The sequence below is a fragment of the Dermacentor albipictus genome, chromosome 6 (assembly GCF_038994185.2).
Source record: "Dermacentor albipictus isolate Rhodes 1998 colony chromosome 6, USDA_Dalb.pri_finalv2, whole genome shotgun sequence".
Classification (NCBI taxonomy): Eukaryota; Metazoa; Arthropoda; class Arachnida; order Ixodida; family Ixodidae; genus Dermacentor; species Dermacentor albipictus.
The window spans coordinates 124453143-124479383 of record NC_091826.1 but is presented as its reverse complement, the minus strand read 5'-3'; the positions used below and the strand labels follow the sequence as shown (position 1 = coordinate 124479383).

At 46.3% G+C, this 26241-nt stretch overlaps 1 protein-coding gene across 3 annotated transcripts in view; it reads left to right on the top strand.

The window, feature by feature from the left end:
• Nucleotides 1-26241, top strand: part of LOC135899464 (uncharacterized) — a 146686-nt gene that overhangs the window by 82129 nt on the left and 38316 nt on the right. For all 3 annotated transcript variants that reach the window (XM_065428732.2, XM_065428733.2, XM_065428734.2), the window contains 3 exons: nt 1027-1145; nt 15290-15434; nt 23247-23441. In XM_065428732.2, coding sequence (XP_065284804.1) covers nt 1027-1145; nt 15290-15434; nt 23247-23441 — 459 coding nt within the window. The remainder of the gene's footprint in view (nt 1-1026; nt 1146-15289; nt 15435-23246; nt 23442-26241) is intronic.

Below are 26241 nucleotides of genomic sequence, written 5' to 3'. Positions count from 1 at the left end.
TAATTAATTATGGAAGTTAAATGAAGTTCCTTACATAAGACTACTTAATAATTTGAACGTGATAAATACCACCATGTGCAGTCACGTCCAGCAGGACACGTAACACAATGACTATTGTCGCAGACATACCAAAAATTGTGACACGTGTGACACGTGTATGTCCAGAAATGATCGACACAGTATTTTTACTTAAAACTATAAGTGGCACTTACTTAAAACTATAAGTGTCAGTGAGTTCCCTCCCGCGCCCGTTTAACTACTTGTATTTATTTTCGTGAAAGCGCAGTGGCGAACGGCGGCGGCTATGCCTTTCGTCTTGGGCAGCAGCACATCACTGAGATCAGCCGGCACCGAGCCAACACTCTGATTGCCGCCGCACAGTGGGTGGCATTGGGGGAGAAGCGAAGAGAGCAAGGCTCGGGCCTTGCGCGAGAGATGGTGCCAGGTGTAAAAAAAATAAAATAAAATTCAGCAACACTCTGGCCCCGGCTACGGAGCTGGTTACGGCAAGGCACAATGCCGACGCGAAACGCAGAGACGGGCGTCAAAGAGTTGAGCTCTAAAACACGCAGGGCGGAGCATCACTGCCAGTGGCGTTCATTCTTCGAATAGAAACACGTGTATAGGTGGATTCATAATACGGGACGGATCTCTGATTCAGTTTGCGGATGAGCATGGCATCTGTGCAATGTATTGGCGCGGTACACGAGGACACCGCGAAGAGCTGACAGACATGCTAACGGTTCCAGCTTAGCCACGTCACATTCATCTGCGAACTGAATCAGCAAACCATCACATCATCTAAATGCAGGTTCTGGTTCTTCACTTTCCTGCGATATCTGACCACCGCGGGTTTTCAATAGTACAGGCCTAAACGAGTCCACTATTCTTTCGATAACTAGTTACGGTGTGCACTTTTAGGAAGCAGTAAAGAGTCATTCTTGTGTCTCACCCGGGTCATTTTTGAAGAAAAGTTAGAAAATGTTTTTTTATGCAAGCAACAATGGTGACTTTGACGTGTTTCAGCGAATTAAGAGCCTGTGTGAAGACAGCCACCCTGACCGACGAGTGCGCACGTTTCTGGCGTCGGCGTGGAGGCCACAGCATGACCGAGTGCCCGCCAAGGATGCGTCGTCGGCTTTCAGGTACGTTCCCGTTCTCACGTGTATCTTCGACGTCTCGATTCGTAGCGATCCATTATTTCTGAAGCATTGCGATCGATACACTTGCAATTGCATTGATGCTTCAGGATAGCCAAACCCGCTGGTACAAAAATTAACATACTTGAAGGTATGCAGAGGTATGGCTGTTCTGTGAATTCACACATGCCTCAGAGATTCTTTTTTGTCCTCGACGAGAAATTCAGAATAAAAAAAAACTTGTTTCCTGAATCTACGTGAGACACGTTTGCAAACTGACAGGTCATTTACAGTTACAGGATATATTTGAGCTGCTTCGCCGATGCCAAATATTTTCTTGAGCAATGAGTGAGCAATGAATGAAACTCTGAATACAGTCTGTGTGTCGTGTAGGTTCCACAGGACTGAATTACCACTAAACCTTAAACATCCAGTGAGTTGTTCACTCCTACCATAGAGTTATCGGGGGTCAACGATTCATATGCTTTTATTGGGCTAGATCACTTCCGCAGAACGTACGCCTCGCGGGAATATTTTTAGCGGCTCGAAATTCAGCTCAGTCTTCTGGGCTGTGCTGATGCTGCAAAGATGACCATATAATACAAACGAAAACTAAATAAACTGGGCAAGAGCATGACCACTAACTCTTTGAATTATGTCACTGTACACTTAGAGAGTCAGCAAGTTAAGTGATGGTTGAAAAGTTGGATAGCAAAGGAGGGTGACATGAGGGTTCGCTACAAGTACAACTTTTCGCTGGAGTTTTCCTTCAGTCGTCTCCAGCCAGGTTGATATCTGCCCAATGTTTACCTTTGATTTTATGCAAACCGCCGCGAAAAAAATAATCAAATGGTTTGGGAGCACAGATAGTTACGAATAAAACAATCAATGTTAGTGGGAAAGAAGAACAACAAATTATGCATGAATGGCATGTAGGAAAAACGGACAAGAATAAATTTTAAAAAGCGGCAAGAAATTTCACACTACCAAACGGAATACGCAAATTTTCAAAAGAGAAGTGCTTCAACACCAGCTTTCACATGTTAAGCGTCATATCCAGGAATTGGGGACACTTCATTCAATTTCCTTGTTGCGCCACCACGTGGCGCATTGACCATAGAGACTTCAATATTAGTGCCATGACGTGTTCCACGATGCACAATTAAAGCAAACAATAAAAAGAAGCACACCATGAGACTGTCGCTTGACCTCAGTGCAGGGAAACGAGTGCCATTCTTTATCAGCCTTGTCTCGAAGACCAGCGGCTATTTGCTGAAAGGGCAATGAAGTGACGATTTTGCCAAGCACCTTGCCGGACAACTAGTCGGCATTCCGGAGAGATGTCTTACCGTGTTAACGGCTCCCGCGAAGCTTCCAATGAATATTTTCCCGCGCAAGCGCAAGTGGCCCGCCAGCGAAATAGGCCAAGGCAAGTTTGAAGCCGTGAAGGAAGCGATGCAGGTGGAGCAAGGCGCCTGGAGGTGAAGAAGAGAACCGCGGACTGGGGAAAGTACGAAACTGCTCGCTTAACGCGCGGCAAAGCAACGCCACCTAGAGCAAGGTCTAGTTGGCATTGAGGGCAGCAGGCAAGGAGAAATACGAGACGTTCATTTGAGGGAACGCCAGCCGTTTGTGCGCCGCGAGTAAGAGCAGGCGCGAGAGAGAAAATCTTCGGGCTTTTGCGCTTTGAACATATGACCACGCCCCGCACACTCCCAAGTTCAAGAAATGGCCACAGAGGGCGAAAAAATCGACCGCACCGCTGCTAATGAAACCAGCATAGTAGAAACACTCAGGGATGCTGGAGGTAGTTTTAATATCTCCCGCTAGGGGCACCATAATAAGCGAAATTTTTTCTTACAATCTTTCTCCTACAATTACCGAAGCATGTTTATTCATTATATAGGCCATAGAATTATCATTACTAATTAGATACTGCACCTTTCATTAGTAAGTTTACTGTATTTTGTCATTATAAACACAAATAGCGTTCATCATCATCGGTCTTCCACGTGACCTCTGGCCTGGATTTAAAATTTTTACCGGTATTTTCGAGTGCATGGCGGCACGGATTCATTCGTTCGTACGCTTAGACTGGTTGTTTCTTTGTTGCTAAAACTAGTTTATTGCTCTTCGATCTCTCCCGTTATTTAACTTGTGGTGAAGGGACGTGTTTGCAAGCGGACATGTAAGCCCGAAAGCTACGTTCCGGTCGTGAGCCATGCATCTGCATCGAAACGGCAACCGTATTCTGCGACTGAGGACAGCAGTACCGGTGAGTTGTTTAATATCGCTGCCTGAATCCTTACGTAATATTGCTCTCGTTAACGTGCAGGTGGAGACAAGTTAACGGACTAGATGCTGCATTACATATGGGCAGTCAGGACCCTCCGTTGCTGTTTCCGAAATAAACATTTAGTGCGAATTCACGAACTAGACAGCGATACTGGAACGTGCGTCACATTTTTTATCTCGTTGTAGCCGTAGTCATGGGTGACAGAGTAGCCTTATCAATGTATTTTTTTTCGAGTCCGCCTGCAAGTTCTTTCGTTCACATAACGAAATTACTCTTTGATAAACTGAAGCTAAAGTACTGAATTTAATGTATCAAACAGTTTCACGCGTGATAATTAACCCATATTTCGTACCTGTTGGTTCCAAATGTTCTTGCTGTTCAGTTTGGTTTACCTGAGGACATTTATTTTTGTAGCAGTAAAGCGGTGCGCCACGTTTATGCTGAAAAAGAATGAATCATTTTTAATAGCTTCATGTCTTTCATGCATTTGCTTGTGAAAGCAGCAGTGCGATCTCTTCTAGTGCATAAATGAGCGCACAAATTTTCTCATTTGTGATCTTAATAATACTTAAGCTGTTGACATGCATTGTAGTTAGGCAGACATCAATTTTATGGAGAGTAGCAATATTTATTTACCATGCTGCTAAGCACCCTGGAACAAACAGTGTACATTTGCGTGTGCTCTGCAATTAATATCGCTGCCTGAATCCTTATGTAATATTGCTCTCGTTAACGTACAGGTGGAGACAAGTTAACGAACTAGATGCTGCATTACATATGGGCAGTCAGTTACAAACCATTAAAATATATATGTCGCACCTTTTCGCATTTCATATTGCAAGATTGTGCTTATTCAATTTCTGATGCAGCAAAAATTTCTGTTCCAGACATGCAGTAATGAGGACGGCACCAGTATAAAGCAACAAACTCCGCGCACTAAAGAGAAGTTGCTGCCCGCTACAACAAGGTAACTGTGTGGGCTTGGGCTTCTACCACAAGGTAAACAACACCTGGTTCAGAAATAAATATGCTTGATGTATGCTGTATTGGCTTGCTAGTCTTCAGATACATGTTTTGTGTTTGGAGCAGATGATATGAACGGTTGTTCACATTTACAGTTCAGTATCATTGGTTCGAACATGAGAGAAAACACTACATGACTTTGGATAATCTGTGCTGTATCTCATGTGTCACTGTTCCGCCCTAACAGGGTCTGTGCCAAGCACATCTTGTTCATCACGGGAGCCCCCATCTACGCCAACAGGAAGGTGCTGAAGCCGAGTTCGCAAGGCTTTACGCCACGAACGCAGAAGTCGTTCTAGAAGTATTTGGATGAGATATCAAGTCTACAGACGACTGTGTCAAGAGTGAAAAGAGCCTCTGCCATCATTGCACCAGCACAGATATTGGCCCAGTCATCCAGGTGCCTCAACAACAAAAATTATGTGTCCTCACATGTACCTGCAACCTCTGAACAAGCACAGACGACGCTGACCAAAAGAGTTCCGTCAGCTTGCCCTTCCTTAATGAGCTTCCTAGCCTTGTCAAATACCATTTCTGCCAAGTATAATTTTGTTCCAATGAATGCAAGCTTCTTCATTCCACATTCTTGTTAAAGATCATTCCTCATCCAAACATTAAAGGCCAATCAATTCTTTCCTCATACTTAATACCAGTCACTGTGCCGTAACATAACATATGTGTAGCAGTATTTTCTAGTGTATGTTGCCATGTGTAATTCCTCTCCTGAAATAGCTGATGCGGCATTGGCGTGTGTCTTGCATTAACATTTGCAATGTGTGCTATACAGCAATGAAGTTTTCTTCATGTTTTTGGCTTTCAGTGCTTGCAAGGTAGAGTGGCTTTATTCTTGGATGTAAGCGTTGTAATTCCTATATTTAATTCCTAGTCTCGTTCAGAATTGCTATTCTTGCTCGACAGCCTGTGTTTTTGCGCAAGCTACATTGAAGTGATCTGTTGCGGATTCGTGTTTCACTGCTGTCCGACTTGCATGGTGCTCGCCACCATGTTACGTTTCTCGCATGTGGGAGCCTGGTCAGTTGCATTGGGAAACAGTCGCCCGAGGCAATCACCTGCTCCTGCAGTCAGCGCCGTAACATAGACTCCGAATTTACACGCACCGTGATTGGTGCTCCCCATTCCATTCTTTCTTGCTGCTGCCGCATGCGAATTTTGCTTGTGGCCGTCCTCGGCCATGATTTGGCTTCAACGAAGACTATCATACGTGATTACATGGTCCGAAGTGTATGAAGTTGATATCCACATTGGTGGAAAGGCCTGCAAATGTGGCTGCAATGGGGTTGCCCACACAACCGCCCATGCCCATATTTGGACAATGTGGGGCACCAAGTGTGAGCTACACATTAGCCGCACGCGAAAGAACAAAAAGAAATGTGCAGGTTAGAAAGGAGGTAACGCTGAAATGCCAGGTACTTCATGTCGCTATGTTGGCTGCGGCAGCAGATGCTTGCGTCACCCGATTGCTTTTGAAAGTTGCTCATCTTCAGTGGCGACTGTCAGTGCAAACGCGTAGGACACACTGTTCAATCTGCTTGCGCTGCTGGATGTTGCTTGTTACCAGACCACAATGTGCGACAAAGGCAAGCACTATGCCTGCAGTCGGAAGGTTGAATGTGCCGCAAGCGCCCCGTGTGCGTGTATGCTCACTGTTGTCATGTGGACAATAGCCAATGTATAGTGTATAGTGCCAATTCGTTATGTTGGAAGTATGCTGAAGTGATTTGATTGCATAGCCTTATTTCAATACTGTACCACATGATCACGGTTGCCGTGTTAGGTTTCTCGGATGTGGCGGCCTGGTCAGTAGCATTGGGCAACAGCCACTCAGGGTAAGCATCTGCTCGTGCAGTCCGCACAGCGACATAGACTCCGAATTTACGCGCACCGTGATTGGTGCTCCAAATTTGGTCCTTTCTTTCTGCTGCCGTGTGCAAATTTTGCTTGTGGCCTTCCTCGGCCATGATTTGGCGTCAACGTGGGCTATCATACGTGATTACATGGTCCGACATGTATGAGGTTGATATCCACATGGCTGGAAAGGCCTGCAAATTGGCGATTCCCACAAAACAGACCATGTCGATATTGAGAGCAGGTGGTGCACCAACTGTGAGAAACCCATTAAAGGCCCTCGAAAGAACAAAAAGAAACATGCAGGTCGGAAAGGGGGTAACGCTAAATTGCCAGGTAGCTCATGTCGCTGTGTTGGCTATGGCAGCATGTGCGTGCATCACCTAATTGATTTGCAATGCAACTTACAGCGACTGTCGGTGCAAGCAGATTGGACAGGGTCCCATCTGCTTGCGCCGCCGTTTGTCACTCGTTACTAGACTGCCATGTGCGACGAAGACAAGCACTGTGCCGGAAGTCGGATAGCAGAATGTTCTGTAAGCGACATATAGTGCGTGAATGCTGACTGTTATCATGTTGATCTTAGCCAATGTACGGTGTATTGTCTGAACCTTATGCGGTGACTGAATGTTGAGTCTCATTTGATCGTGGTTGCCATGTTATGTTTCTTGGATGTGACGATCTCGTCAGCTGCATTGGGCAACAGTCTCGCGAGGTAACCATCTGCTCGTGCAGTCCACACAGTGGCAATGGCTCCCAATTTCCACACACCATAATTTGTGCTCCCCGTTCGACCTTTCATGCTGCAGCAGTGGGCAAATTAGGCTTGTGGGCATTCATCAGACGTGATGTGGCGCGAACGGAAAGCACCATACGTGATTACATGATCAAAAATGCATGACGTTCATAGCCACATGTGTGGAAAGGCCTATGCAAAAGTGGCTGCAAAATGGTGATGCCCACAAAACTGACCATGCCCATACTGAGAATGTGAGGCACCAAGTGTGAGTTACGCATTAGCGGTACGCGAAAGAAGAAAAAGAAACGTGCAGGCATGAAAGGAGTTAACGCTAAAATGCCGGGTAGCCCATGTCGCTCTGTTGGCTGTGGCAGCAGATTCCAGCGTGACCTGATTGCTTCGTAATGTGAGTTACGGAGACTGTCGGTGCAAACAGGTGGGGGGCACTGTGCAATTTGCTTGCGCTGCTGATTGTCTCTCGTTACCAGACCGCCATGTGCGACGACTTAAGTGAGCTTCTCAGCGTATCCGGGATGCAAATTTTCTTTCTGCTCTTGTACGAGAAGGTGCACTGCTTTTCTTCTGCCAATAAAGTCACGCGTCCTGTTCGCTCACTTGTGGGTTGTTTGTATGGACGTCAGCGGCGACTCTTTGGTTTCCTGGCAATTAGAACGCATCAGCTACGTGGCAGCCTAGGCAATGAAGCATGCCGCATAGGCTGCAGGGTGAGCACGGCGCGTACCAGCGCACGCGACCGGCGAAAAGCGGCCATATTGGATATTGCTAAAAAATGGCTGTGGCTTAGGTAAGGTTAAGCCCAGGATGCGAAGCATACTAGCCTTTATTTTAGTTGTTGAACCACTGTTTAGCCTGGTGAACTGCTGTTGCTTGGCTATATTTGGTTCGGCTAGACGAAGAAACAACTCATGCATTACTTCTTCGCCTTCAAGAGTGGAACGCGACAGCGTTCTCGTCAACCCGCCAAGGGGTGTAAGACAATGGGCTACAGGGCAGCGACTACGCGGCCCGCATTGGACGCGGTGAGCGTCGAGCAAAGCAGCGTTCGGCGCGGCAACGAAATGTGCGCCTGAGGAAGAGACGCACGCCTTAGAAACAGCTCGTTTCTAAGGCAACACCGCATTCACTAGAGGCGCTTTTGTACCGCTTTGAAGCATCGTACTCGTGGTTGAAAGCATTATTTTCATACGTGAGATATATCGTGTACAGGCAGATCCGCCTGACTGGTTGGGTAATCTTGATGAATTAGTGAATTTCAAGAAATTTTAGCTTGTCACGTTGGTCCAAGTAGTCCAACGTGTTTTTATGTATGTCATTTTGTGAATAAAGAAAAAAAAACTCGTGGCTCAGTGGTAGCGTCTCCGTCCCACACTCCGGAGACCCTGGTTCGATTCCCAGCCAGCCCGTCTTGCAAGAGTTGAGCCAAAGCCACTTCTCCTCTGTCGTGACGTCACGGTGTCACGTGATTTCATGGCGACATCGCCGCGCCTGAGGAGCTGGGTTGAGCTCTCGTAATATGCTTCGCATAAAAAAAAAAAACACATCCGCTTCCTGGTTGAGCAGCGCCATCTGGCGTCCGCCCCGCTAACTTCCATGCGCTGCCATTGCATATTTTCGTACCACTGTCGAATGTACAGTTTCCCTTCTCTAAAGTTGTTTTTTATTCTATGATATGACTCTGCGTAGGCTGTACGGAGGTTTCTTAGCGCGTGTTTGTAGGTCCTTCTCCCTAGGCATGCCGGCATTGCGAAGTGGGGTCGAATTTGTTTACGCTCGGATGCTGGCTGCCGGCGTGGTAAGCTAGATAAAGCAGCGGGCTCTGACGCCCGATTTGGTGACCGCTGCATCGGACATACCGTCTCGTACGTGCGGCGTTCGTGCAAAGTCTGTCGGACGTGCCTTCGGAGGCAAAGTTCTTATTGGTGTTGCAGAAGTCGTGGCGGGCGGTAGTGCTGAAGTTAGCATAACAAGTTCGCAGCTTGACGAAACTAAATTTATTCAATTCTGTTTTTTTTTGCAAATTCTCACAACGTGCCATTATTTCGCATTAGTGGCAAAGCCTCCAGAACACCAAAGCGGCAACGAGGACACCAAGGCTTCGACCGGGACTGGTCCGTATGTTGGGGCTCACCGAGGCCTGCGCGTGCCAAGGGTGCATAAGATCGGCTGTTCGCTATCGCGGACAGCCAATGCTTTATGCGAACACCCCCTGGCACGCCTCGGCCTCCGCGGCCCCAACCCACGGGCCACCCTGCTTCCAGCTTTCATCCGCCCGCTACCTCTTGGGAGTCCCGTAGACCCTGTGCCGCCTGCTTTATTATAACCTCAGGGGCTCTCTGAGGCCTCCGTTTGCCGGTTACATGTGCCCTCCTGGAGCAGTGCTTGTAAAAATACAATCTGTCATCGCGACGAAAATAAAGGGACGCGCGACTTGCACAACACCAGTCGGAACCTTGACCCTTGAGACACAGCGATCGCCAAATGGGGCGTCCGTGCCCACTGCCTCACCGCGCTGGCAGCCAGCGGTGGAGTGTAAACAAAGTAGACCGCACTCCGCGATGCCCGCATGTCTAGAGGACAAACGCATACCACACGTGCAAGAAACCCCCTCCGTAGTACCTAGGCAGAGTCATATATTCAAGGAGCAAAAGCCCCCACATTTAATCTCTCATGCCTGCCCTTACTCGCGCCTGCGCACCAACGGATGGCTATTCCTCAAATGAACGTTTCGTAGGAGAAACGAGGCGAAGCGTCGCGTAGGCAGAGTGCCGGGGCAGCGCCATGCGCAGCGCGCTGGGTTAACCTCCTCTGGGACTTGCTACGGATTCTGTGTGCAGTACTGACCAAAGTGTAATAGAATATGGTTGAGTGGCAGTAGCGGCTGGGGCGGCGCAAGCTTTGCAGTGAGGTGCGCGATGACCAAAACTACTATGGCGACGCTGCGATCAAGTGGATTAGGCCGCATCAAGCTCACGCCACTGGGAACTGCTGGCAATACTTCTCAGAAGGGTCATTCATAGTACTTCGCGCGCTGGTATATGCGTTCAGGCTGCTCAAACGGTGTTTATAATTGAACATGACATGTATTTATGCCTTAGGAAAATATGCCTTTCTCTATATTTTTTTTATTTTTTTTAATGCCACTCGGTGATTACGCGTGCATTGCGGCTGCAGTGTCAGCCTTCATTCTACTATGTTATTGTACGGTTCCCTTTGGAGAAGAAATATTTTTCTTCATCTTCAAGTAGCGTGTATCTTTCGTGTGTATTTTAGCACATATAGCTTTCCATCAGTAGGTTTTGCAAAACGCAGACGGAAAATCATATGTAAACTTCCTGCTTGCCGCAACTATGATCCTTTGAGTGTTGACTTATGCGTGGTCGACAAAGTGGCTCAACCGATCCTACCGTTGTTACATGGTCGGTGCCTTCCTTCAATTGTTTGTCGTTCCACCGAGTCCATTATATGCACAAGCACGTTAGAACATAAACCTGTTTTGTACAAGAATATTACCCACCCTAATGTGGTTTATAAGCATCTTAAAGTTTGCGAGGTGGATACTGAATCCACATTGGACAAATCTGTAATTTATTAGGTTTCGTGTTACACCACGAGAGGGAACGCTCTACCTCCTCTTTCCTCTGGGTTTGATTGGCTCGCTACGTGCATTGCGCGGCTGGCTACGTATTTTGCGCTTCCATTTCCGAGTACAGATTTATGTACGCTTGATTTTTACAATGGGCTTTTGAAGAAGTCGTTTTTTACAGGCGCTAAAGTAAGGTTTGCGAGACGAAGTGAGCGCCGGCTAGCGCAGAAGTGGTTATCCGCGCACTTAACGTGTAAGCGTGGTGGAATGCCGGAAAACACTCTTACAAGAAAAGGGTAAGAAACCTACGTTTTATTTTAGTGCAGTTTGTGATACACCTCCATACTGGGTATCCCCGATTGATCCCTGGCTTCTAACAAACGTAAGAAAGGGTATTTGCAGCGCAATAGGCCATTAATGTCTTACCATGTCCGGTAAGATTCTATTAGCGGTGCAGTTACCTTGTACCCGCCACTGACGAGGTGGCGCTTCAATTTATGACAACAACTATCTTTGTTTTTGTTTATTTTTTCCTGTGTGATTGCCTCTGATTGGGTGCATAAAGTTCACGTTCTGGTTGACTATCTCCCATTGCAGATTGAGGCTCGCCCTGCTAGCATTCATTAAATTTGGGGTGCATCTGTATGCGGCCCATTCATCACTGTGAATAATTGTCCTTGGCTTAGCATTGGCTGCAATATTGGGGCCTAGCGTCACGGGGTCTTGTCGGCTGACATTGTAAAGTCGCACATCCCCTGTGGTCGCGTGGGCCATGCCGGAGACCCATGGTGCACGATCTGCAGCACCACTGTAATTTTGGTGGCTCGGAGGAACGTTGCCGCCCATAATCAGGAGTCGTCGTGACAAGTGCCTTCTTCGCGGCACGCGAAGAAGGCACTTGTCAATTTGCACTATCGTCCTGGGGCCACCGAGGGCAGGTAGCCCCAGCAGCTCGTTCTTCATGACCACACGGGCATAGTTCTTGCGGTCAGCGATGGCTTGCTCCGACAGAGCAAACACGTCAGCGGCCATCTACAACAGCCACACACATCTATCTACTCACGATTTATGTGAGCAAAATCAGTTGTCGCCTGCAGAGCGGAACGCTCGGACGGCCGAGACGGTCCGTGTGGGCGAAGTAAATCCCTTCGCCTCTCTGCCCCTGCAGTGTAGATATACTGTGTAACTGCGACTTCTCTCGGCACCAGTTGCACCGAAAGGCAACTCGGCGTCCATTCTGAATCTTCCTATATAACGTGACCACTTCGCCTTTGCAGGTTTGTTGGTACGGGTTGAAGCACAGGTCATTGCAGGTGTCCCAGTAATCCGATGACGCTGTTGGACGTGATGTGGCACTTGAGCACGGGGGACGCTGGGCGCGTGAAGCCGGAGGGAGCCAAAACAATCACACGAACTCTTCCTGCTAGGCCAGTCACACAAATCTGTGCTCGGAAAGCTTAATTTACCCGCCACACTGTCTTCGCAGACGAGCGATTAGGCCTAACTCGTCACACAGCCAGAGAAATGACGTTTTGGAAAGGCGAAAATAATGCTGAAACTCTGCGTCGGTCATGTAGGTGAACGGGTCGAGACAGGCATATTGAGGATTGCTGCCGCTGGATGCGATGACACAGGCTGCAGGTGCCAGTGCCATATTCCCAGAATGCAACATCGGGAGGGGGGGGGGATGGGTCAGCTGTGTAGGAGTTAGGCATGAATTCGCCTGTCAATAAAACGCATAGGCCACGGCCCGCGCGGGGCATGTAGCGCTTGCGTGCGCACCCACCACGGTTGGGCCACCCCCAACGTATTTTTCGGGAACAGTGACGCGATGCTGAGCTGAGAGGCATATCTTGACCACCGAAATAAAACACGCACAACGCACTGCCATCGGTGATGTATTCAGGACCACTAACAATAACAGAGCGTCGACTATCGCTGGATTACTCATATATCTTCACCGGCTGTAATGGCCCCACAACGCGGTTTCATTTCCTGCATTGGCGCGACGTAGCGCACAGTAAATAGTTATCATCGCCACGTCCGTGCAGTGGCTCGCAATGCGTCTATGCGCCGTCGATGAGGAGTGTGTAGTGTGTTCTAACGACAACGTAACGCAACTGTCGTTTGAGATGGCTGCTTTGCCATTGGTGATACATCGGAGCCGCAGTGTCTCAAACACGGTCAGCATGGAGAATCACTCCTTGTTCTAGACCCAGTGCAATCGAATTTCTTCATTCCAAGCACTGCCCCCGAAACAGTTGCAACACCTTCCTTCGCTCGAAGACTAATTTAATGACAGCGCACAGGAGCCCTCACATGTCAAAGTGCGATTTATGCGGTTTCGTTACGACATCCATTTGCGATCACTGTTAGCCCGAGCGGATGCCATCGGCAAGCACCTTGGAGTGCTCAACACACTCAGATGCTGCGTACATGTGAACATAAGCACCTTTGCAGGACAAGCAATGATAAGTGATGAATTCAGTCACTGGGCAGCACGCTCTTCTTCGCAATGCATCGCGGAGACTTCACGCAGAAAGATAAACTGGTACATTTTTACTTTGCTGCGTAACAATTCGGACTCTAGAATATACCGTACCGCCATTTTGCAGCAACAGCCATTGCTCCTGTCCTTATGGCTAGAGTGTCTCTTTAGTTGGTAAACTAGGCGGCCTTGATAGCCTCAGTGAATCTCCTGCGGTGAACAGCCATGCCACGACGTGGCGTTGCCATTATTCTAAAGGACAGCGAATGGTAAGATCAGTCATGACTGACTTTATCAAGAATACCACTGCAGCGTTCCTGCCGACTACTCACTGTATAACTTCCTCGTGGGTGTGATCCTCTAGGATGTATCCGCTTGTAAGCTTTCGCCTCACTGTCGCCACTCGAGGCAAAAAGTACAAAATTTAATATTTCACTCAACATTCGTTTGTCATCAGAAGTGTATAGCGTTCAAAACGAAAAACCAACAACCTAAAGAATTTTTTTTATTTTATTCGTTGTATTTTAACGTATTCTATTGAGGGAAAGTGTAGGTCCATGAATTCGCCGAATATGCCCTGTTAGCATTCGACGGATGATAGAAATATAAGGTTGGAGAGGAAGCACGCCGTTGACAAGCCCGATAAAGGCGTGGCAAGCGGCTCACCGCAAGTGTGGAGGTAGACAGCCGAAGTCATAGTATTGCTAAATTGCGATAACACGTTGGTAACAATACGCGGCGCTGACGCAATTCGTTGCGCAGCCTTCTGTGATTGAAATGCGGAAGCGGTGTGCCACGCAGGGCGCGCTCATGTTGTCATACGCGACTTTTTGTCGACATTTCATTTTGCCTGCTGTTTTTGCGCGCTGCGCTCTATCTTCGTTCACTGACTGCCACCGAGCAAACTCGGGAAAAACTTGTGCGAACAAGAAACTCGGTGCATCCTGCATAGCAACCCAGATCTGGGCTTCGCTTGTTAGGCGCAGATGGGCGGATTGTAAAAGCACGTCGTTTGAGAAGCTCGTCAAAGCTTTGGCTCGAATAAGTCACGTCGGCGGTGGTGTGCCACTTCTTTGTGAAGATCCGCTGTAACGCGTCATCATATATTTCATTGATATGAGCCAGTTTTTCTCAGCTTCAGTCTCCGAGACATCGACACACTTACAAAGAACGCCAATGTGTTTACTATAGCTGGCGGAAATTTTTCCTGGGCGTGGGCCACAACCACGGGAACGTTGGTAGGCAGGCTTCTCAGGAACAGCCATACGGCCGAACATCAGTAAAGAAAGATTTGAATGTTGACTGCATTTAAACATTGAGTAGCGCTGATACGTAAAACCTTAAACATAAAGTATCGCATGCTTTTATTCCGTCTGGTTGACCACCAATTTTGTTGCTATTGCTCACCCGTTAATATAAGATGCTAGTAAATTCTCCAAGTCGGTATTTTGTTCCGCTGAACTTGGATGTAAATCTCTGGCGGAGCACACTATTGCGCATATGACGGCTTGAGGAAATGGAGCTTGCCGGACACTGACGCCTAGCTTAAGCGGTGGTAGCCTGTGTGTTTGGAGCTGCAAGATGCACAGGCTATGAACACCCCATACCTCCAAACAGGTACACTGTAAAAGCAAGCTGGCCTGCGAATTGAATTTTGCTATTATTTCCCACTGACTTGTACCTCGAGCATCTACTTCACACAATCCCTTGGCCTTGGTATTGGAAAGGAAGCTCGGCTTTTCCCTTTCATTCTTGTTCACGTAACTGTGACAGTAACTTCATTCCAAATTTTCATCGTAAAACTAGATAATCTTCCGCATGGCCTTGTAACTGCATTAGCCTTTTAGGGTAAATAATTCAAAAGTTAAGCACCATAACCCATTTTTAGTGAATAAATGTACAGATTAATCTTTCTATCTGCTGGCAATCGATGCATCGAAAGTGAAAACAAACTCAACATGCTTATTTGACCTCGATTTTAACATTTTTATGCTACTAACACACTATACTTCTTTCCTTTGCAGGACAGAAATATTCTGCATTTGATTCGGTATACGAACAACATCTATTCTTAACATTCTTTTTTCTCATCTATACTTTGTGTTATTTCTCTTCCTTTACCTTCTCTGTGCAGAACCATCTTGATGCCAGATCTGTTCATATCAAAAGCTCACCTCGGCGATGTCGACTCCAACTACGACGACTGCAGGGTTTTGCCTTCGACGTTTTTAAGAGGGCCGAAGATGGAAAATTCACAATATGTGTACCCTGTCAGTTTGGTGCGTACACTTGTACGTTTCAGACAGCTCTCTCTCTCTCTCTCTCCCTATATATATATATATATATATATATATATATATATATATATATATATGTATATATATACACCTTCTAGTCTCCTCTCCATATATCCCGCGATAGAGTGCGGATGTACAGGCTCGTCCACTCTTAGGGAGCACACGGCTCACCGTGGCCGCGCTCCGCGGGGCGCCAGTGCGTCCGGCGCGGCGGCGCATCGAAGTGAAGCGGCGCCGGCGCACACGGACCCAGGGGAGGTGCCTCGCGTCGTCTGCTACAGCGCTGGAGCGCGTCTCCTCTTGCTTTGCTGTACACTTCGCTAGACCCAGGTGACTGAGTGCCCGAGGCGGCGTGGCGGGAAGGCGCACTTCACTTACTAGAGCATTTTCCAGCTGGTTCCGTCTACAGCTTGTGAACAGCCTGCTTAATCAATATGCATTAACAGAAACAAGCTTATCACCACATAAATCACTTAGCATGTTTTTAATAAGTGATAAGGGTAAAAATACAGTCATTTCTTTGCGCTCTTTATTAGGCTGGTGCCATTTTTTGACTCTCACAGCACTTGGTGTAGTGCATACCGAGAAACCTATTAGGCGCGCTCTTCTTCGTTGGAGTCATCATGTGATGAGCCTAGCGCGCCATTTCGCGAATGTCTTGATGCTAGAACGAATGTGCTTATTTGACCTAAAGAAGCGACCGAAACCCGCAATAAATTCCACAGAAAGTTAGAGAACGATTGTTTAATCATGCATCATCATGTTTGCCATCGATTTTACCATTAAGGAGGGCAATAATATTACTTCGACAGCAACTAAGAAGTGACATCCGCTACTTCGCGACTTTCTTATTGACGCGTTAATGTCGCTGGTAGGGGGTGCATGGAGCGCTTTACGCGATGTTGGAAAGGGCTCTCCCCTGCATAGCAAGTGATTTGGCGGCAGTTTTACTCCCCCTTTTCATCTTTCTACATTATATTTTTGTTGTCACAGATTGGTTAAAATCGTCGAAGCGGTGCCGGTCCTTTGACGGCTACCTGACGTGAGAAGTCGCATTCTTATTTAGAGGAATCGTCCGTCAGTTATTTGATTACATTGATTAGGTGGAGTGAAACATGTGGCGCCGTCGTTTATTTGGTTGTTTGTTTTTTTCTCCTTGGAGTCGATGCACACCGCATGCGAATGCCCTTTCTGTCCGTTTTGAATAGGTAATTGAATGGATGGATGAATGGATGCAAAACTTTAATAAGGTCCTGAGGTACGCGACTCAGCGCGCTGCGGGCCGCTCCCACGTTGGGACAGTCAGGCCTTGCCCGACCGCGTAATTGAAGTGGAAAATCTATAATATACATGTCTGTTTTCTAGCTTAAATTACGTCTTGCCGGGTAATTAAGTCGTTACTCGCTTGTATTTCATTTCAGTACTTCCTCGGAATAGGTCATATGTATATTCTCACTAGCATATAATTGTGCGGTATGAGTCCCGAAGCGGCACATGGCCTCTGCGTTACGCCATATAGGTGGGCATCGGATAAACTTGGAGAAAAGGAGGAATTGATTTCTCTTTTTTTAGGGGTTAGGGGTGTGGCGAGGCTGAGTGTGTAAAACCCAAATATGAATACGGCACAGGAACCTTGCCTTGAACAAGCGATGCTGCTGTCGTCGTGGGGAAGTGGCCGGTCCGTGTGTAGGACGAACGCGGCCACGACAATTAAACCGCCGGTCATGAGGCCGGCCCGGTGTCGTCTGCCGACAGCATGCCGGTGGTCGGCCAACGGGCTCGACGTTTGTAAAAGCCAAGCCCGGCCCAAGCCAGATTGCTATGTTAAGGCCAGTCTACTTTTTAACTTACCATGGGCGTCAGCCGGATCTACCGCCGAGCCCCACCCCCTCCCCCTTTTTTTTTGGCCTAGGTCATGCTACTCAATTTTAGCTTACTATGGTGATTTGGTGCAGCCAACAGCTGCTCAAGTGAGTGACTGGCCGCTCACGAGTTAAATATTCTGGGATGACTCATCAAATCGAAAGACAGCAGAGGTGTTTCCATTAAACGCATTTCTATCGACTTGCATGATGAATTGCATTTTGTTCGGTTGTCGGTTGCCGGGGCACTTCGGCGACAAGAACGCTGTAACAGTGCAGTATTTTATTTCCCCGGTGCATTTTCGGAAACTGGCCATGTCGCGGGTACCGGAAAAAGACGACGCATTGTAGATATGTGCCTACAAAACTATTCTCAACGCGTTATATCGTAGATGACAAAAAGGCCACTGAAAACTGTGAATCGAATACTCCAGGCTTACAAGAAGAATGGAAGAATTGCGGATGCTCCCCGTAAAGCCCGGCAAACAGTGACCACTGAAGCTGAATACATGAACATTGTCGCTCGGGAAATTAAGAAAAGCCTCTGGCTGGGTGACGTCTCTGACACGACTATCAAGCGTTGCCTCTACGCCCCAGCCTAATAATGAGCGCGAAAAAATGACTGTATTTTTACCCTCATTACTTATAAAAACATGCTAAGTAATTTATGTGGTGATAAGCTTGTTTCTGTTAATGTATATTGATTAAGCAGGCTGCTCACAAGCTGTAGACCGAACCAGCTGGAAAATGCTCTAGTAAGTGAAGTGCGCCTTCCCGCCACGCCGCCTCGGTCGCTCAGTCACCTGGGTCTAGCGAAGCGTACTTTACAGCAAAGCCAGAGCGGCGCGCTCCAACGCTGTAGCAGACGACGCGAAGCGCCTCCCCGAGGTCCGTCTGCGCCTGCGTCGCTTCGCTTCGATGCGCCGCCGCGCCGGACGCACTGGCGCCCCGCGGAGCGCGGCCACGGTGAGCCGTGTTCACCCTAAGAGTAGACGAGCCTGTACATGTCAAAATACGATAGCAGGAAATGTGGTTCCTTAGCCCAGGTACACGTGAACATTTTTATTGGACATATATTTTAATGAATCAATAATATTTGTCGTTACTCAACGGCGTAACACTGTGACAATATGTTGCTTGCCGTGACAAATGATGCCACACAACGACGCATGAGCTTCAAGCACATCTAAATACGCAGTTCTTTTCCGTCAAAAGTACATTTCATTCTTCTTCTACATTGCGTATAAGGTTTTTGCGTTCTTTATATTTTGTTGGACGGGGGTGATTTTGTTCATCAACCGTCAGTTTTTACTCAAGAACGGGGCTGTCTCCGCATAACATAGGTTGCTCCCAACAAATCTAACGCAGCTTTTGCAATGCTTCCACCGTAGTAGTTATGAATTCTCAGTCGATGTTTAAGATAGGCTATATTATGCCACATGCGAAACTATTGCGTACTACGAGGCCGTGCGAGGTTGAAAACCGTTTGACTGCTTTTGAGAATACTGCATGTATGTTTATCTGTTGATAACTACGCGACATCTTAGCGGTGAAGTGCGAGCAAAGATTTACGCGTGGGTCAACTAGGGGCTGCATTAAGATTGCCAGACTATATCTTTCTGCTAATTTACAGGCGTCAGAAAGTTTCTATTGGCTTCTGAGGGAACCAAGTATACCACATCAAAATTTTATTGAAGAGGATGGCACGCAGGCTATTGCTGATCCGAAATAAACGTTTCGTTTATGTAACTCAGATGGGGACCTTGGAAATATTTACAATATAATCATTTACTTCCTCTTTGGAGGTAATGTGCAAAGGGCCGCTGCGTCGTTCGAAAGACGTACTAAGAGACCCAAACGTGGCACTAAAATGTAATTTGTATAGGGGTGGGGCCAGTTATGGTAACAAAAAACGTGTGTGCCGTAAATATAACCTCTAAAGCAAGTTACGTAAACAAGAATTCGTGGACGTTGGGAGAATGTTTCTCAAACTGAACGCGTCACAATATTTGCCGGGTTCATATGGCATCTTATTTAGTTATTTATTTATTTACTTACCCGCAGGGCCTTTAGGGTGTTACAGAGGTGGTGGGTACATGGTTTAACAAGAACAGAATCTAAAGTTACCGATGAAATCAAGATAGAACAAAGAAACGCTAAGCACACATATACAGAAAGCACATAGTGCAGGGCTTTAAAGAAACATTCAAACTACAAAAATAAGCTAACGTGTTTAAGCTACAAATGCTGAAAAATTTTCAACGTGTCTGTGAAGGCCACAAGATCGATGCAGGCAATGTGCGCGCCAGCTTCAACTGTGTCAGGTAATTAATGTTTTGCAAAAGCTACGTAATCGATTGGTTCGAAGGATATACAATCCGTATGGCCAAAATTTTGCAGTGCCTTCAGAGATGTTATTTTGGCGCCAAATTTGTGCCGGCCTGCTGTCAAATCGACATGCTACAGGCAGTAAGTTGCCAAAGGTCTAAGGTCGGGGGTTACATTCGGACGTCGCTCATTTTGTCTCTATTTTCTCAGTGCGCTGAAGGTTTCTGAGGTCCTCATTATAGTTTGTATGTGTTGGAAATAGCAGACACGCTATTCGTCAACTGCACACAAAAACTAAAGTGTCTGGGTTACTTACGACATCCAGTGTATTAGTGATGAAAGAACTCTAGAGCGCGATAAATGTGTTTTACAAAAAGCGTGGAACGTTCTCCAGCTATTTTGGGAGAACTAACAGGCACCGACCTAACTTTCCTGGCAACTTTACAAGAAAATTGACGCACACACATTCATATCGTCGCCAGGCACCATGGCGGATCTCTTTCTCACGTACTAATTATGGCTGTCTATGCCTTAAATATACACTACCTTCCCTACTTAACTATTTCAACCAACAAAATGTAGATGTGTTATCTCTAAACAAAACTAATATATTGGATTTATTCCTATAGGTGTGTATTGTTAATTGCTCTAACAGTTCCGCAGAACTTATCATGTACTCTCGTTGTGTCTATACGTTCACACTTGTAACTATTATTGCTAGAATGCAGGTTTCCGCTGCAGCGATTGTGCCTGGACCTCGTGGTGTTGTTTGCGCTCTAAACTGGATACTGCAAAGGAAGTCTTCGCGTTTCTAAATTTCGAGGATGTGATGACACCCTGGGCTACGTTGCCAAAGCGTCTGTCGCGAAAGCAGCAGCCTATGTGCAGAATTTCTTTTTCTATTTTTTAACATAGATGCACGTATGTATTTACAAGTATGTAAAAGAAGTTCTAAACAAAGAACGTTTCCTGGTGGCAACTTTTATTTCTAGTACACCTCTATGAAATTTGTTACATGTATATATATATATATATATATATATATATATATATATATATATATATATATGTATATATATATATATATTGCTTGTGCATTCATGTGACTTATGAGATTCAGTCTGTGCTAAATAATAATATGGAAGATAACAGATTGTAATTGTGTACTGGGAGTTAATTTACACAACTGTATTATAACTAGTTTCCATACCATTAAAGTATCTACATGTATTTGTGTTTAAAATACTGGTATATACACACTTTATGCGTGAGTGTATTGCTACACCAGCCGCTACCGTGCGTGTCTGCAAGACCGGAGCTTTGTTAAGCTGAAGCAATTTCGGCTTTCTTTCCGGCTCTCCCTTTTTCACTTTGTATCCTGCGGTGAAAATAAAAAGCATGATGAATGATTTGTTGACAATAGAGGTGAGGGAGACAGGGAAAGTGCATTTTGTGGCTGATGCGCATTATAAGCACAATGTGTGTTGCTCAATCGCGCTCATTGCAGTAAATATTTCCTTCAAGCGCTCGAATGCGTTATACAGCCGTTACACACAATGCTTACCAGTCTCATGAAAGTGTGACACAGAGTTCGGTTGTGGTGGCTAAAGCATTTCAGGAGTGATGTATGTACTCAGTGTACAGCATGTCTGGCTTGATGGAGGATTGACCATATTTAGGCAAAGGTGATGCGCTGCGCCACGTCACAAATAGACGTTCCAAATGTGTTCCAACATGTGAGCTCCTATACTCCGTTCTATACATAGCATTCAACGCTGTGGAAGCTACGCATGAAGTTCGGTCAAGAAAATTTATCAGTCCGCACGTTCAGTTCATGCTTCGCTGGGCGCCACAGCGTTCGCTCGCACGAGCAAACACGCGAAGCTCGTCGCGACGGGTTGCAAATAAAAAAAAAACACAAGAAAAACAAAAATAATAATGACCTAGAAAAACACATTAGTCGCCGTATGCCTCAGTGTCTTTGTTTCGTAGGATTACGACTTGTTTAATTCCTTACTGAGCTTATATAAGAAACAGTTGCACACAATGGCGATCAAAAACAGCCAACTATATACAAATACGAATGCAGCTACTGCAAGTAGTCTCTCCAGCTTCCACAACTTTGACTGCTATGTATAGAACATAGTACAGTTGTCTTCTTCAATGCCGAAATAGATTGGCTCAGAGGGAATGACAACCAATTTTCATGGTACCCACTTTTTTCAGTCCAATGAAAAGCTTACCAGCCAGAGCGTCTAATTATGAAGTGATAACGCGGAATACACCGTGGAGCAATTTTTATCCGAATTTCGCGACCAGCAGTGAGGATGAATTTGTTCGTTGGAAGCGTACTGAAAACTGTGATAGGTGAGCGCGATAGCGAGAATAGGCCGGCATCAATGGAAGGCACACAAGTGTGGCCATAGGTGTGAAAAAGTATTATTTTCATTATCGAGTTGATATTCCTGCGATTCATGTTTTCCAAAGTGGTAAAGTATTTCTGCGATAATAGCTACGTATTTTTGCGGTTTCCTGTCTGACGGCTTTCCTATTAGACTTCTCAAAACGAAACCAACCGCATAGAAAACGAAACGAGGTTTTTTACACGTGATAGGCAGTTCGAGTTACTGTAGCCAAGCATGCGCTTCTCATTTCTGATGTCGTCTCTCGAAGTCCTGAGCGAGCTTGAACAAAGGATTTTAGCTGGCATGCGTGCTCAGAGTTTAGATCCTTACGAAGTAGCACCCGAACCTCATGCTTAGATAGACGAAAGCGGCAGCGGAAGCGAGGCATCCAAATTGCATGATAGGCCACCGCCCCGCCCTAAGCAGCGTGCCTTGAGAATGACAGATATTCAATAACACTAGGCCGACTCGACACCGATTTCCGTCTGCCATCTGTCGGCGACAGCAGTTTTCCTTCCGTGTCAGTGCCTCTGTCACACTGTATTGACGCCGACAATGTTCGGACAGTCGGCGGGGAGCACGACGTTGGTACAGTGTAACAGGAGCGCCGACACGAAGATAAAAAATGTACCCATTTAGGGCACAACTCGTGGATGGCACCATTCATCACAGGAACGTCATAAAACACTGAGTACCTGCCAAACTCGCGATATACTCGCCCGCCTACAACAGCATGTGCACGACCTTGCATGGGGGACGACGCAAGCGCCGCTCGTTAGCACGGACTTTTTTTACTTCGTAATACGCATAGTATAAAGCGCCAATTGTTTAATAATTACTAACTGCAATGTTGAGCAATAATTGTACTGTACCTAATGACAGTGGACTTACGTGCAGTAATCTCTTCACCACATATTGAAGTATCAAGATTTCATCTCCAGGCCTAGTCGTTTATTAGCTTTCTGACATTTCTTGCCAATTTAAAATTATATTTCCTAATCAAATACCGAAGCGCGCGCTGGTATCTATCCCTATAAATCATGGTCATTTCATTTCCATCAACCTCTCACAACACATTCTCGCCAGTTGTCAGCCCCTTTCAGTCTGTTCAAAACTGAAACGTACCCACACTCACGCTTACGGCGTTCTAGCGTGCATTATTCCCGGCTTTAGGATAGCCCTACGTGAACTCTTTGCAGAACGCAGCGCTCATTCGCGTCAAAGAATTGCGCAAGCTCCTTCCTGGCAAGAAGCCCGCACTATCCGTGTCCGTGGGTCTCGCAGGGCGCTGGTACAGCACCAGGCCTGACCAGCGAGGTGCCGCCAAACGCTACGTGCTGGGACAACCATGCTTGCCGTCGAAAATCGTGCCGCCATTGGCCAGCGCCACCAAGGTAAGTCATGCTGTACTAAGCAGCTCCGGCACAACGCTTGCTGGTTTGAAACACAGCGGATTTCAACCTGCCCGTCTTTATGACGTCACGGTGTACACAATGAATTAGTTAACGAATGCTTTATTCGGTTGTATGCCAATATTGTGAGCGCTTTTGGCATACCTCATCGCTTTCATCTGCATGTAATCGGCATCATCCGAGATTATGTTCTTCATCTTGACGGGTGGCTCTCCATGATCTCACCTAATACAGCAGCTTTCGGCTGCTTCAGTGTTTATTATGTAATGGAGGTTCTCTTGGATCCCAGCGTCGTAACAGCTTACCGTTCTCTCTGGAGCTGCGCTCAGAGCGCCGGGTGTGCCCGTCTACAACCGAAATCTCGGACTCTAGCGGCTCTAGTTCGACTAAGACTACCACTCCAGAAACCACAAGCAGGCCAGTTTGACTGTCTGTAGTCGTCAGCAGGATCATCCGGTCTTAGCAGGACTCCGTGGTGACGACATTCAGTACTGCCTTGACAACTACAACAGGATGAGCGATTAAAACAAGTGAGATGGCAATTAGACATTAGTAAACATCACATTATACCTCACCAACGTTGCACAAACATGTCTGCTCACACACAAAAAAGAAATCACCAATTGGGCCGTATTAAGACAAAGATCCGAGAGATCTTCGGCACTACTGCTGGCTAATCTGATGCCGCCAAAACGAAGCCTGCCAACCAGCGCAAAATCAGGGTGAGTTCTGTGCATTGTTCATTGAATACGTGAATGAATGTGTGATGTTTAGTGGCGCAAGGGCCAGGTATGGCCAAAGAGCGCCATGCCAGTGTTAATGAGTTTGCAGTGAATATATTAGTTCTGTGAAGTTGCTATGACGTGGCTGTAAAGGGGCTTAAATAGTTACTATAAATTGTGTAAAATCTCCATGTAATAAGATAATGGCAATGACTCATGATGTGTACTGAGAGCATTAAAATGCATTGCAAAATAATCATGCAGTATACGCCATATTTGAGATAATAAAACTGGCTAGAGCACTACTGCCTCACCAAGGCCCTTGAAATACAAGGGCCTAGAAGCATGAGCTATACAAAACAACTATCATAGTGGCATCCGCTGGAAAGAAGATGCGCTACGAATTTAATCGGTTTATAACATGTAGGAAGGCATCATTCAAGAAAGCAATGACTGCTTTGTTCTTAAAAAGTAGTTCTTCACTAAGAAACAAGCCGGGTGAACAGAGACACAATAGCGGTATGCAAGAGGAAAATGTTTCTTCCTGTCTCTTTCGGCTTCCCGACACTCCAGAAAGACGTGGAGGGCAGGTCTCCGACGTTTACTAATGTCTGATTGCCATCTCACTTGTTTTAATCGCTGATCCTGTTGTAGTTGTCAAGGCAGTACTGAATGTCGTCACCACAGAGTCCTGCGAAGACCGGATGAGCCTGTCACCACATCTACCACAGGTTGGAGTCAAGAGAAAGTTATGAGTGCCAAATGTGTGTCCCATACTGGGTCTAGTGAATAGGACATCTGTTCTTCGTGCTTTTGTATTTGGGGGCCAGAAACCTAACTTCGGCTTAATCATGTGAACCTTATTGCTCGTTTCAGCATCCCACAAGTGTTGCCAGTGTTTTCGCAGTTTGTTTCGTAGGAAAGGCTTCATGTCTGTGGCACTGACAGCAGCAGAACGAATACCTTGCGATGCTATTGATTTGGTGATTTCGACGGCAAGCATATTACCTTCGATTCCTCTATGGCCAGGGACCCAGCATATCACTACATGTTTACGAGATAAATAAATGTTGCACAAGATTGAGTAAAGTTCAATAAAAGCAGGATTTGTATGCTTTTGTAAAGACATTAACGCCCTTACAAGACTTAACGAATCTGTCAATATGATTGCTCTGTCAAGTTTTAATTTCTTTATACGTTTTACCGCAGGCTGTACTGCCTAGGCTTCTGCAGTGAACATACGTGTTAGGGGCTTCAATACGTCAGATTTAGAAAAAGAGGGACCACCAGCAGCGTAAGATACGCCACCATGAAATCTTGACGCGTCTGTGTAGAATTCGCAGCAGGAATACTTGAATTGAAGTTCAGGGAAATGCATAGTGATTTCAACCTTAAGAGCCATGCTTTGTGACCTCTATGGAGGATACCTCACATTCTATCATCTGTCACTCTCAGGGCGCTTAGCTGGAGGCATTAGGCGATGTTCGAGAATTGGGACATCCATTCCTTCGCTAAGTTCTCTCGCACGCAGGGAGAAAGGTAGTCTCCTAGAGAGTCTATTATGAAAAAGTGTTGCACATGTCACGTCGTTAACGGTTGTGGAACACGGGTGTTCCTGATTAGAGCGTACTTTGAGACAATAAGTGAAGTTGATCTAGGTCCTCTGAAGATGGAGTGACCACTCATCTGACTCTACGTATATGCTTCTGACAGGGTTTCTTCTAAATGTGGCAGTGACCGGATGGATACCCAGATGATGGACGGGATCTAGCATCATTAGCGCGCTCGGTGCGGCAGAGTGATATGCTATGGCACCATAGTCTATTCTAGGCTCCTGTAAAGGCTCAGTAAACACTTCCCGTCGCTACCCCATGTTGTGTGGGATAAGATTTTAAGTAAGTTCATTGTTTTAAGACATTTTGCTTTAATACATTTTATGTGCCAAATGAAAGTAGGCCTGGAGTGAATTATAACACCTAGAAATGCGTGCCCTTTGTTGACAGGAATTTGTTGTGCTCCCAGTTCCACAAAAGGATCTGGAACCAGGCCTCTCTTTCTTG